At 42.7% G+C, this 14,028-nt stretch overlaps 1 protein-coding gene across 11 annotated transcripts in view; it reads right to left on the reverse strand.

The window, feature by feature from the left end:
• The window catches only part of HECTD1 (HECT domain E3 ubiquitin protein ligase 1), an 86,727-nt gene extending 76,401 nt beyond the window's left edge, over nt 1–10,326 (reverse strand). For 10 of the 11 annotated variants that reach the window (XM_073895028.1, XM_073895027.1, XM_073895026.1 and 7 more), the window contains exons 1-2: nt 10,018–10,326; nt 8,410–8,682 (exon numbers count right to left, since the gene is read on the reverse strand). In XM_073895028.1, the coding sequence (XP_073751129.1) occupies nt 8,410–8,549 (140 nt within the window). In that variant the 5' untranslated portion in view covers nt 8,550–8,682; nt 10,018–10,326. The remainder of the gene's footprint in view (nt 1–8,409; nt 8,683–10,017) is intronic. The other variant, XM_025870206.2, reaches the window with a different exon arrangement.
• Nucleotides 10,327–14,028: the final 3,702 nt, after the last annotated feature.

Raw genomic sequence — 14,028 nt, forward strand, 5'->3', positions numbered from 1 at the left:
ATCTCCTACTTCAGGGAGGAAAAAAGGTCATCAGACAGAAATCCCTCAAACTTTTAACCACCAAACCTAAAACATCTACATCTAATTTCTCCATCTTCCCTGTTTTACAAGGAACACACTACCTAAAATAAAACCCATCTCTCCACCAGCAGATCAGAGCTTTGCTCCTAAACATAAGATTTTCTTACTTTTTTTTTTTTTATTTGACAGAGAGAGACACAGCGAGAGAGGGAACACAAGCAGGGGGTGTGGGAGAGGGAGAAGCAGGCTTCCCGCTGAGCAAGGAGCCTGATGTGGGGCTCGATCCCAGGACTCTGGGATCATGACCTGAGCCGAAGGCAGACGCTTAACGACAGAGCCACCCAGGCACCCCTCTAAACATAAGATTTTCTGACCACAGCTTCAGCATTATCTGGTAGCATACTAGGAATGCAGACTATCGGGCAGCGCACCAGACCAACTGAATCATAATTTGCATCTTAACAAGATCCTCAGGTGATTCACATCATGCACACTGAAGTTTACAAAGCACTGGTCTTAAAAGAAGCCGATTTTTTCCCAGTTTCTCAGAATCCTAAACACTATGGATATTCTCTCTCCTATCTCTTTGACCTTTAAAATACAAAAATCCTATACCCCCATTCCAATCTAACTTCTTGAAAAAGTTTTCCACACTCCCTGGCTCTATTTCTTCATGTCATACTTATTCCTAGACCCATTCAAACCTGCCCCTCACCACCACTCCACTAGCTCTCATTAAGATCAATGTCTTTGACAATGTAGCTAAATCCAAAGGACGCTTTCAGCGTTCACCCTACTTGACCTCTCACCACAATTCAACACAATTGTCCTTTCTCTTTTTGAATCGCTTTCTTCACATGTTGACATGTACACTCATGATGCAAAAGCAATGGTGGAAGAAACTGCTGGTGTTTCAGCAGGAATCAAGGCAAGGGCACTAAGCTGTACTACTGGGAGCTGTATTCTTCACTGCCGAACTGTGGCATGGGGGCCTGGGGGCAGGCAGTTTCACTACAGAATAACCCTGATGAAGGAAAAAAATTATTAATTTTGCCAAATCGCAATCCTTGAATACCTATCTTTTTAATAACCTACTTCAGGAAACGGGAAGTAAGTATAAAGCACATCCGCCTCCTGAAGAATGATGGTTGTGTCAAGGGAAAGCACTTGTGTAACTGTTGGAGAGCTCAACTAGACTTTTTTTCATGTAACACCATTTTTACTTGAAAGAACTTCAGACAAACTGTGATTATTCAGACTTGGAAATCTGGCAAACATTTTCTCAAAATTTAACGAAGTAAGACTTCTACTTCAAGGAAAACAACTGACAGTACTTAATGCCAATGATAACATTAAAGCTTTCAAGCAAAAATGACAATTTTGGAAAACTTGTATCTGCCACCATAAGCTAGACAGCTTCCCAATATTGAAACTTTTCTGATGAGATGAATATTCATGTTAAACAAATGTGAGTTTGTGATAGTACAGAACGACATATGTCAACATCTGGATTATCTGTATAGCTTGATAAATCCATTGCCAGTGCACAATTTTACAAGCTTAAACATGGGTTTAAAAAAAAAAAAAAAACTACTCAAAGTACAAGAGAGATCAATATATTTTATGTAACAGGGTACAAAAAGCTCATTCATATGATTCAGAATCCACATTATAACTAACCCTTAAGAAACTATCACTCGTCCAGTTTTGGTATGGTATCAAAGAATACCCATAATTATGTTTAAAAAATCATTACAGGGCGCCTGGGTGGCTCAGTTGGTTAAGCGACTGCCTTCGGCTCAGGTCATGATCCTGGAGTCCCGGGATCGAGTCCCCCATCGGGCTCCCTGCTCAGCAGGGAGTCTGCTTCTCCCTCTAACCTTCCCCTCCTCTCGTGCTCTCTCTCTCTCAAATAAATAAATAAAATCTTTAAAAAAATAATAAATAAATAAATAAATAAATAAAATAAAAATAAAAAAATAAAAATTATTACAACATTCCTCCCTTTTCCAATTACATTTGTGGCGGATGATTTTTTCATATATTTCTATTAAAATATAATCCAGCAGGCTGAATGCAGAGGCAGATATGAGAATCCAGCCAAATCCAAACTCATGATCTCAGTCCCTCAAAACTCTTCCAGTGGAAGTGCATACTATCACTCAATAAACTTTGCCTTGCTGCCCACCAAAAAAAATAACAAAACTCTTCCAGTGTTTTCTCTCACTGAATGGCATCACCATCCATTATAACCTGAGTAATCCATGATACTTCCTTTCTCACTCTCTCATATCCAATCATTCAACAAGTTCTGACTCTTTTAGTTCCTAAATCTATCTCTATACACTTCTTCCTACTTCTATTACTACAAACCTTTCTCTGGACCATAATCTTTTTTTTTTTTTTTAAAGATTTTATTTATTTATTTGAGAGAGAGAGAATGAGAGAGAGAGCACGAGAGGGAAGAGGGTCAGAGGGAGAAGCAGACTCCCTGCCGAGCAGGAAGCCCGATGTGGGACTCGATCCCGGGACTCCAGGATCATGACCTGAGCCGAAGGCAGTCGCTTAACCAACTGAGCCACCCAGGCGCCCTGGACCATAATCTACCAAGTCTAGAAGAATTTGTTCTTTCTGTCCTCTGCACCCATCTATTCTGTTCTGAAAAGAGCAGGTAATGTTTTTGAAAGACAAATGTAATCATATCATTCTTTTGCAGTATTTCACTGCCTTTGCATTGCTCTTAAGATAAAATCAAAAGCTTTACTTATCATATGCAAAAGACTCCATTCCATCTAGCCCCTACCTCCTACGCAGCACTCTGGCAAACTTTCCCTGTCCCAGTCACACTAGTGTTCTCCAAGTTCCTCAATCCCACTTCAAATTCTTCACACATTGCCTCCTCTTTGAACACCCTTCTACCTCCTCTACATACTTCATCCCATAAACTCTTACTCGTCCTTCTTATCTCTAGGAAAAACCACTTCTCCAAAGAAGGCCATTCGGACTACCCCTACCCTTCCAGGTCATGTCCCTTCTACATACTGTCACAGCACCCTACTCTTTTCCTTCATTGCACTTATTAAATATGTTTATAACCACAGTTTTATTTCTGTAATTATTTAATATCTGCCTTCTCTATTAGACTACTAGGCACCATAAAAATAGAGACTGTATCTGTTTTGGTCATCACCTAACACCTGACATAAAGTAGGAAAACAATTTAAATGGTTAAGGGAACCTGGGTGGCTCATTTGGTTAAGCGTCTGACTTTGGCTCAGGTTGTGATCTCAGGGTCCTGGGATCGAGCCTCAAGTAGAACTCAGCACTCAGCACGGAGTCTGTTTCTCCCTCTCCCTCTGCCCCTTCCCCTACTTGTGTTCTCTCTCTCTCTCAAGTAAGGAAAATCTTCAAAATCTTTAAAAGGTTAAAAGCTGGGGCGCCTGGGTGGCTCAGCCGTTAAGCGTCTGCCTTCGGCTCGGGTCATGGTCCCAGGGTCCTGGGATCGAGCCCCGCATTGGGCTCCCTGCTGGGCGGGAAGCCTGCTTCTCCCTCTCCCACTCCCCCTGCTTGTGTTCCCTCTGTTGCTGTGTCTCTCTCTGTCATATAAATAAAATCCTTAAAAAAAAAAGATATTATTTATTTATTTGACAGAGAGACCAGCAGGGAGCCCAATGCGGGGCTCGATCCCAGGACCCCAGGACCATGACCCGAGCCGAAGGCAGACGCTTAACGGCTGAGACACCCAGGCGCCCCAAATAAATAAAATCCGAAAAAAAAATAAATAAAAGGTTAAAAGCTTTGTCACTACTGTAGGTATTTTTTGCCTTTTACTATAAATATACAACAGGAAGTTTTTACCACTGTGTTCAACCACTTTGGAATCCAGACTCAAGACCTTCTTCCTTGGGATATCGCTCAAAGAATACACTAGGAAAATGATTAATGGTGGTTGCCTCTGAAATGATTAGCCAGGAGAAAGGAGAGTGAGAGACTTTGTACTGTACATCCTCTTGTGCCCTCTTAATTAACTAAAATGATTATTTTTGAGCCTTCAGGCTCCTGGGTGGTTCAGTCGGTTAAGCATCCAATTCTTGATTTAGACTCAGGTCATGATCACAGGGTTGTTGAGATTGTGACCTACGCTGGGCATGGAATCTGCTTAAGATTCTCTCTCTCTTCCTCTGCCCCTACCCCGCTTCCTCTCCTTAAAAAAAAAAAAAAAGGAGAAAACCAAAAAAAGAGCCTTCTAGTACCTAAAAGTACTATCCCTGGGGTGCCTGGGTGGCTCAGTCAGTTAAGCATCTGCCTTTGGGTCAGGTCATGATCCCAGGGTCCTGGGATCGAGCCCCGAGTCAGGCTCCCCTGCTCCTTGGGGAGTCTGCGTCTCCCTCTGCCTCTGCCTCTCTCTCTCTCTCTCATGAATGAATAAATAAAATCTTTAAAAAAATTAAAATTACTATCCCTAATATCCCATTTTCTAGATCTTAGATTCTACCCAGAAAATACAACTTTTAAATTATACTATCTGAAGAGATAGTAGGCAGGATCTACAAATGAGCAGGATTTACCTATTTATAGTAACATGTACAATAATCATCTATTTTAATGTGAATGCAAACTCATTTGTAACTCATTAAATTTAACTCTTATTAAATTTATAACATATTAAATTTAACTCACCAACATATCACAGAGGAAAGCAAAAACTCACCTCATACTTGAATTTTATTTTCTAGAGCATTACCCTGTAAGTTCAGGCATTAATAGGAAGAATCACAGCTTCACAGAAAATGTGCACCCCTTCACTTCCAACTGTCAAAACTCCAAAAAATGGAGAGCCACATATAATATTAAGTTAAAGGAAAAGACTTAACTGTTCTGTGAAAAGCACTATGCCAGGGATTTCACATATATTATCCCTTTTAATCTTCACAAAAACCTGAACCCAAATCTATCCCATCCCAAAGGCCATTATTCTACCACACCATCTGCCTTTCCTGCCTAAAGAGACATATAACTATTAATACAAGCTAATAAGGCAAAAATGTATCTGAACATATATACATCTTTTGCTTTATTCAATATAAATAAGGACTGTTTGCTAGTATCTTTTTTTTTTTAAGATTTTATTTATTTATTTGACAGATAGACAAATAGTGAGAGAGGGAACACAAGCAGTGGGAGAGGGAGAAGCAGGCTTCCCGCAGAGCAGGGAGCCCGAGGTGGGTGGGGCTCAATCCCAGGACCCTGGGACCATGACCTGGGCCAAAGGAAGACGCTTAATGACTGAGCCACCCAGGCGTCCCTGTATGCTAGTATCTTATGAAATCAAGTTGGTACAAGAAATTTTAACCAATATTCAAAATATGTACATCATCTTGTTCTTCCTCCTACCCTATTTGTTGATTCTTCCAAAGAATTTAAAAAGACTCTCGAAAATCGATCAGTTTCACAAAATAAACTCCCAAAATAAAATTCAAAATTAGAAATGTAATATTAGTGGGTAGCCCACTTTACCCAAAACACTTTTCACATACATTCTTTCCTTTAATCCTCACAAGGAGCCTACTGTTATTCTACAGAGGAAGAAACTAAACTAAGGCTCTCAAAGGCTAAATGAGACCTAACCGACCAAGAATCCAAGAATCTGAACCCAAGACTCTGATGCCACAGCCCATTCTTTCCATCTCACCATGCTGCCTCTCTGGTTTAAAGGAATCAAAACAATTTTTCTTGTGACAAGAAAATCTGACTATAGAACAAAAAGAGCAAACTAAGTGTTTTTTAAAAAATTGTCACAAATTTCATCAAACATCCATTTTCTGATAGACAAATTACTGGTATGCTACATGAAACAGGGATAACCATTCCAATTTGAAATAATCTTGTTATCTTAGTAAATAAAAAATATTAAATCCACATCTGACTTCACTTTCATCTTTCATAAAATTACATTATATAAATGTATATATAAATATACATATTTATGTTTATATATATAAATATGTATATTTATGTACATATATAAATAGGCCTAGAAGGGAAAATGGAAAGAACAATTATGTTAGGATGGTAGGATTTTATATAGGGATGTTTTCTATTTTAAAAATTTCCTTTGGGCACCTGGGTGGCTCAGTTGGTTAAGCGACTGCCTTCGGCTCAGGTCATGATCTTGGAGTCCCAGGATCAAGTCCTGCATCGGGCTCCCTGCTCAGCAGGGAATCTGCTTCTCCCTCTGACCCTCTTCCCTCTCGTGTTTTCTATCTCTTATTCTCTCTCTCTCAAATAAATAAATAAAATCTTTAAAAAAAAAAAATTTCCTTTAAGGGCACCTGGGTGGCTCAGGTGGTTAAGCGACTGCCTTCGGCTCAGGTCATGATCCTGGAGTCCTGGGATGGAGTCCCGCATGGGGCTCCCTGCTCAGTGGGAAGTCTGTTTCTCCCTCTGACCCTCCCCCCTCTCATGCTCTCTCATTCTCTCTCTCTCAAATAAAATCCTTAAAAATAAATATTTCCTTTAAAATTGTTTTAATAAGGTAACACCCTTTTTAACTGCCATTACAAATATCTGTACTATATATCATTACTTAATAAAAATACAAAACAATCATTAATTTGATTGGCAAGTATAACTTTTTATTTTTTAAAGATTTTATTTATTTATTTGAGAAAGAGACACAAAGATAGCCACAGAGAGCACAAGCGAGCACAAGCTGGGATGAGAGAAAGAAGCAGGCTCCCCACCGAGCAAGGAACCCAGTGAGGAATTTGATCCCAGGACCCTGGGATCATGATCCGAGCCAAAGGCAGATGCTTAATTGACTGAACCACCCAGGCGCCCCAGCGAGTGTAACTTTTTTAAAAAACCGAAAGTAATTCTCAGGTAATGAAGACCCTCTAATGAAATCTATGAATACTCAAAAACCTACTTTACTTTTCTATGAATCCTGCTAAAATAAGTATCAACAGGGGGGCTAGGTTATTATGCATTCAAGGTTTGTTAATAACAAAAACTAGCTGACATGAATGGGCCATTAATAAATTGTGATTTTGGGTTGGGGGGGATGGGGTAACTGATGAAACACTAAATTCTACCCTTCAAACTAATACTATACTACATGTTAACTAATTTGAATTCAAATAAAATCTTGAAAGAAAACAAAAATAAAAAATAGTGATTTTGAAACTTTGTAAGGATTTTTATCCTAAGATTTTTATTGTCTTATGGGATTTATAACTAAGAATTATTAACTTTATTAATTCATCTTCATTAATTATTCATTTAAAAATGAAAACAATTAAAAATACTTTGTCAGTTTAGGGGTGCCTGGGTGGCTCAGTTGGTTAAGCAGCTGCCTTCGGCTCAGGTCATGATCCCTGGGTCCTGGGATTGGATCGAGCCCCGAGACGGGTTTCCCTGCTCAGCAAGGAGTCTGCTTCTCCTTCTGCTTCTCCCCCACCACCACCCACTCACGCTTGCCTGCACATACTCTCTCTCTAATAAATAAATCTTAAAGAAAAAGATACTTTGTCCATTTAGTACTAACAGTCTTTATTGCCACCTCAACGAAATTAAGATAATTATAAAAAGTTTTAAACATCTCAAACATTTTCTAATTACCTCAAAATGGCATTAAAATATAGAAAATCTGTTTTCATTTACTTACTATCAGAATTCAAAATTGTAAATAAGTAATATAAAATAAACAGTAAAAACCAAATGTATTCTGTATTCATAAGAATGGTTAAAAAGGAAAAATAGCATTAGAAGCCAATCTAGTAATGAATTCTTTTACATTTTCACACAAATTCTACATTAAAACCTCTGAATAAAATTGTTTAAACTCCAAATTACTAAATCTGTTTCTACCGTTCCAAAAATATGCTACATAAGTAACACCCAATTTATATCCTCCAAACTGAAATTTACAAAGCAATCATTTGCTGTAAGGAAAGTACAATATCATAGGAGTTAATACTAACGAAGAAAGGGGCAGCTGGAAACTGTTCATCATCCTCTGTATTTTCATGTTTATTTCAAGTTAATTTCTTGGTGCAGAAACAGGTACCTTTAAAGAAGTATTTGTATTTTCCCAGTTCATAATATATTTTGAAAATGAATCAAACAAGCTATGGGTTAAATTAGTATTCCCTAATTCCTATTCATTCAACAAACATATATTTGTGTCATCACAATTATCATTACAGGAATTACTTCACCTACCAATGTTTATTTCTCAGAAAAGTGTAAATGCACCACTGCAGAAACTTTTTAAAAGATAATTTTAAAAACTCACTAGAGAAAAGTCTACACAAACTGAAGTCAGCAAATGGTTGAAAACAGATGTCACCACAGCAACCCCAAAAGATGATGAAGGGATGTACTTACGTTTCAAAACAACGATCCACGTTGTCAGACATCAAAAGCAGCATGCATAGCTGTTCAAGGGCTATTAGTTGCATATCCCTTTCATCTCCCTGTCCCATCTGTAGCCATTCCAGCAGTGTATCAGGATCCACATCTGCCATGGTTTTTTAAAAGCCTCTTTGCTTAAATTAAAAAAGTAAAAGGAAAAAGTCCTTTAAATATCCAGGACTGATCAGCTTGGGTTTAAAAAATTTTCTTTTACATCAGCTAGAACCAAATGTTCTTGGTGTCCTCCTAGGAATCAGAAAAGACTCATAAGTATGTTTAAGAGAGTACTTTAATACAGTTTTTCAACTTTATTTCCCCAGTTTAACATTCATATATCATACTAAATAAAAACCAGTTTTGCGCTAGAGTATAAGCTGATTAGGTTGCTACTTAACTGGAAACCAGAGCTGTCTTTGTCAAACACAGTCAAACTTCAGATCCCACTACTGCTATCACCAACGTCTGTGCCAAAAGTCAAAGAACACCTTACTAAAGGTCTTTTTTTTTTTCCCCAGCAAACTTCTTCCCCCGTCCTCCACCCAAAACTGATCTTCAGATAAGTGTTAGATTCAGTATTTTGAGATGATTCTAAGCACTGTGTCCAGTCCCCCTTCAAATTAAGTTTCTGCTTTGAAATGATCTCCAATTCCACAAATTCTGCTGACTTCCCAATTTACTTACTGCTCCTTAAGACATCCACATACAAACAATAATTAGGTACAAGTTGTATCTATGAATAAAGGCGTGGTTAAGAATTCTGGCAGTCTTGGCAACTCTTAAAAGTTTAAAAAGAAATGCTAAAAGTAAATGCAATGGACTAACACCTTACGGATCCGCATACAGGCCAATCTATGGCCCTCTTTCCCCATCCCCACAGAATGGGGCTGTTGGTTAAAAATAATAATAATAATAATACAAAATTGAGAAGCAGCCCCAAGAGGCAAGTCATTACAAAAGCCCGGAGGCGCCCCGACGGAAGGACAGCTTTGGATCCCAGGTAACCCAGATGCAGGTGTGTGAATCCAGCCGCCGGTCCCGGTGGGCACTCAACGGCGGCGACCAGCAAGGATGACCCAACACTCCGGGCCCAGTCGAGCGCCGCGCCGGGAAGCGCAGGCACTGCGCTCTGGTTTCCTGGCACCAAATCTTGCTAAGTTAGCTACCTGTGTCTAGGAGGGGGAAGTTCTGGAGGAGAGGCAGCAAGCCTCCGTGCCCAGCGCAGGCCGCCGGGCCGAGCAGGGCGGCGGGTCTCTCGGGAGCGGCGTCCGGAACTTCGAGGCTCGGGGGGACGTCCCTGGCCCCACCGGGAGGCGAACCCTTCTCAAGGGCAAGGGGGGCCCGCCCTGGGCTCCGGTTCGGGCAAGCCAGGCTCCGGCTCGAACAAGGCGGGCCCCACCGCCGGCAGGGCCGGGGGAGGGGAACAAAGGGGCTAAGCGGGTTAGACCGCAGCAGCCCGGCCGACCTCACCCGGAGCCGGGGTCTCGCTCCCCGCACGCCGCCGGGCATCCCGGGTCCGGCCCCCAGGCCTGGCCGTTCCGACCGCCTAAGGCGCTTCCGCCTCTCTGTCCCTCAAGCTCTTACCCGGGCTTGTCGTCCCAAACCGCTCCGGTCCAGCTCCAAGCAGGCCGCGGGCAGAGCCAGGCCCGGCCGCGGCCCTCGAGTTACCAGGAAGCCGCAGGCCGCGCAGGTCGAGCCGGGCAAGCGGCACAGGAAAAGCCGCGCCTCGTCCCTCCCCTTCCTCCGCGGGGACCTGGTGACAGGGAAGCGAGAGGTTCCCCCGACCGGCGGCAGCCAGCGCACGTCCGGTCCCCGGCACGCGGCTCCTCAGGCCCGCAGCTTAGAGGCCCGCGAGGTGCTGCCGGCGGCTGCGGCGGGGGGTGGCCGCGTCCATCGCGATCCCGGAGGGGGAAGGGAGGAGGGTCGGGCGAGAGCGGGGAGGGGAAGCTGCGGAGGGCAGCCGAGCTCGGTGGAGGCGGAGCAAATCGACTCTCCCGGCAGCGACCCCACCGGCCGCCAGGTGGGGCGCTGCGGAGACCGGTCGGCCGGCGGTGCAGTAGCCCCAACCTGGGGAGCCGGGCGGCGGTATCCGTGGCCGCCACTACTAGGACTCTCTGGCCCTGCGGGCCTCGGACGCCTCAGTCAGCTGTCGCTTCTCTGCCGTACGCCCGCACACTGGTGCACGCACGCTCAGCCTGTTTTGCACCGTGCCTACACACTTGGCGTGCTCCTGCTGTTAGGCCCCCACGCTACACGTCATAGCTGTGGCCAACCTGTCCTTGCCGAACCCCGGCGGGCCGGGCAGCCCGTACTCCGCCGCGAGCTCCCCCTTCCCCGCGGGGCAGCCCTACTCGCGCACGGAAGTGCGTCGCGGGAGGAAAAGCATCTCCCTGGGGTCTTAGGAGGCAAACCGCCCGCAGTTCACCAGAAGGAAAAACCTTTCACCACAACCCCGGGAAGTAAATATTTTCAAGCATTGTCTCCGTTGCACTGATGAGAGAACTGAGGCTCCAAAAAGCGTAAATTCAGGCCCAGTGGCGTCCCGGTAAGCCGCACCGCTGAGAGGGTGCTTTTGACTCTTTTTCCTGTGGGTTGTGGTCTCAAGTACCTCCGTGGTTAGTCCCCTTCAAACGTTTTGTGTTTCACACGGTTTGAGAATAAAATAGGCCTGCTTATAAGTCCTACTTGGAGATTTTTCGGATGTAGTTAATTGGAAATGTGAATATAGCTTTTTTTAAATAAAGAAATGAATCCCTTGGTTTGGGAAATAAGTAAACCCATACCTCAGACACTCTCACTGTACTCTCCCCTTTTCATCTTTTATAACAAAAATGAATATTACATAATAGTATTTGAGCTGTGTTCCTTCAAGCAATCTGCATATGCTTGAAGAACCAGTATTTTGGAAATTACAGATTTGCACTTCAAATATATATAGGCACATATCCCACTGTCACAGGTCATGGTCCCTAGGTTTCCTGTTACCAGTTCAAATCAAGAGAAAAGGGTAGAGGATTCTACTATCTTGTCACAACTACAACACGTGACAATAATTGTTTGGGAGCTATGACTATGATGTGGAGCTGCCAATAAAATCTTCAAGGAGGAGGGTCTTTATGGACTGTGAAGGGTGGGTGGGATATGGACAGTGCAAGGGAGGGCAAAGAATACAAGCAAAGCCTGGTATCTTCTGACAAAGGAAAGGGGAACTGTGCCCCAAGCAAAGAACCTGCATTAAGCAATGAAGGGGAGGCAAGGTAGGGACTAAAGCATGCAGGGCCTTGCATGCCAGCTGCAGAATTTTGGCTTAGATAAGTAACAAGTTTTGGATTAGAACACTGAGAGGAAAAATCAGTCTTAGAAAGATTGATAGAATGGCTAAAAGGAGCTACCTAGACAAGACAATTAGCTGGGAGGTTGCTGAAGTCCGCTAATGGTGGAGGAAGGAAGGGCCTAGTTATTGGCAATAAGAATGAAGAAGAGCTAAATCTAACAATCATTTTTTAAAAAGACAGATCAGAATTTAAATATTAACTTCAATTCTTTTTTATTCTTTATTTTTTTAAGAGATTTTTACTTATTTAAGATAGAGTGAGAGTGAGGGAGAGAGCACGAGCAGGGGGAGCAGAGGAAGAGGAAGCAGGCTCCCCGCTGAGCAGAGAGCCCTGCCCCCGGGACTCAATCCCAGGACCCTGGGATCATGACCTGAGCTGAAGGCAGACACTTAACTGAGCTGAGCAGAGAGCCCTGCGCGGGACTCAGTCCCAATCATGACCTGAGCTGAAGGCAGACGCTTAACTGACTGAGCCACGCAGGTGCCCCGACAATTCTTATTTTTTAACCTGCAGAGAGGACTTGGAAGCTAAGAAAGTGATTATGCTATTAACAGAAAATAGAAAAGTTAGAAGACACTACACTTAATTTTTTAAGGCATATTTTCCTTTATTCCCCCACCATCTTTATTTGCAGCACCCCACATATACCCCAAAATAAATGACTTGTAGTATGCTTTAAAGAAACCTTATCCAAAAAGTGCTATGACTTTTATTGTGATTTCATTATTATGTTATTTTAAATTAAAATATGAAATTCCAGAACAAGAACATTCAAGTAAAAGAATAAAGCCCTAACAAAGCAGATCTTGTGAAGGCAACTGACCATACCTGAATATATATCCCAAGCAACCAGGGTATGTTTACATGTTAATATTTCACCTCCATGTCAAAATATTAAGAATAATGTCCATTGGGGGGCGCTTGGGTGGCTCAGTCAGTTAAGTACCTGACTTCAGCACAGGTGATTTCAGGGTCCTTGGATCAAGCCTCTCATAGCAGATGCTGCTAGGCAGGGAGTCTGCTTGAGGATTCTCTCTCTCCCTCTCCGTTTGCCCCTCCCCCGGCTCATGTTCTCTCTCTCTCTCAAATAAATAAATCAATCTTAAAAAAAAAGAAGAATGGCCATTGGGAATTGCTATGTACCAGAAGGCACAGTGAGTCACAGACTTCATCTTCGATAAACTATATAAAAGTTTAGGAGAGGGCGCCTGGGTGGCTCAGTTGGTTGGGTGACTGCCTTCGGCTCGGGTCGTGATCCTGGAGTTCTGGGATCGAGTCCCACGTCGGGGTCCCTGCTCAGTGAGGAGTCTGCTTCTTCCTCTGACCCTACCCCCTCTTGTGCACTTTCTCTCACTCTCTCTCAAATAAATAAATAAAATCTTTAAAAAAAAAAGTCTAGGAGAAGGTAGATGTGAACCACTTCACTTGTCTTCCTCCATGATAATACTTATCACAGCAATATTGTCAACTACAATGAGAACATCAAGGAGGTAATGGCATGTCAGAAGGCTTCAAAAATGATGTGTGGGGGCCTGGGTGGCTCAGTCATTAAGCGTCTGCCTTTGGCTCAGGTCATGATCCCAGGGTCCTGGGATCGAGCCCCGCATCGGGCTCCTGCTCAGCGGGAAGCCTGCTTCTCCCTCTCCCACTCCCCCTGCTTGTGTTCCCTCTCTCACTGTGTCTCACTCTCTGTCAAATAAATAAATAAAATCTTTAAAAACAAAAAATGATGTGTGAACTGGATCTCAAATGTTCAGTTGGAGCTGGCCAGACATTAGGAAGACCAGGTGGAGAGGCACAGAAGTGTGAAGAGGGCTCCTTTTTGGGAAACAGGGAAGAGGTCACCATTTGGGCATAGGCCCCACTTTTATGAAGTATCTTCAATATATACACAGTTAACTGGGATTGATTCACAGGTTCAGAAAGAAAGACAGCATTCAAATTTAAACTCTTATCCCACTGACATTACTATGAATTAATTTTTAAAATAAATCTTATGAAGAACACAGTTACATGGCATCACGTTTTTTATCTATTAAAAGCATCATTAGATGTAAACATTTCAAACATGCTACAAAAAATGTCTGGGCATTTCTTCAACTTTTAACTGGAAATGGGACTTTCTCTGGCTTCTCTCAACTTCTGAGAAGCTGCAACTATGAAAGAGTGTGGCCATTTTGGAACAGTAGGAAATGAAATTTGGCTGGAACCTCAGGTAGAGTTAGTGGCTGGAAGAGAACATTGAGGTTAATTGGAATTA

Source organism: Callorhinus ursinus, unplaced genomic scaffold, assembly GCF_003265705.2.
Source record: "Callorhinus ursinus isolate GAN/ISIS: 27379988/994484 unplaced genomic scaffold, GSC_fseal_2.0 scaffold8, whole genome shotgun sequence".
NCBI classification, from domain to species: domain Eukaryota; kingdom Metazoa; phylum Chordata; class Mammalia; order Carnivora; family Otariidae; genus Callorhinus; species Callorhinus ursinus.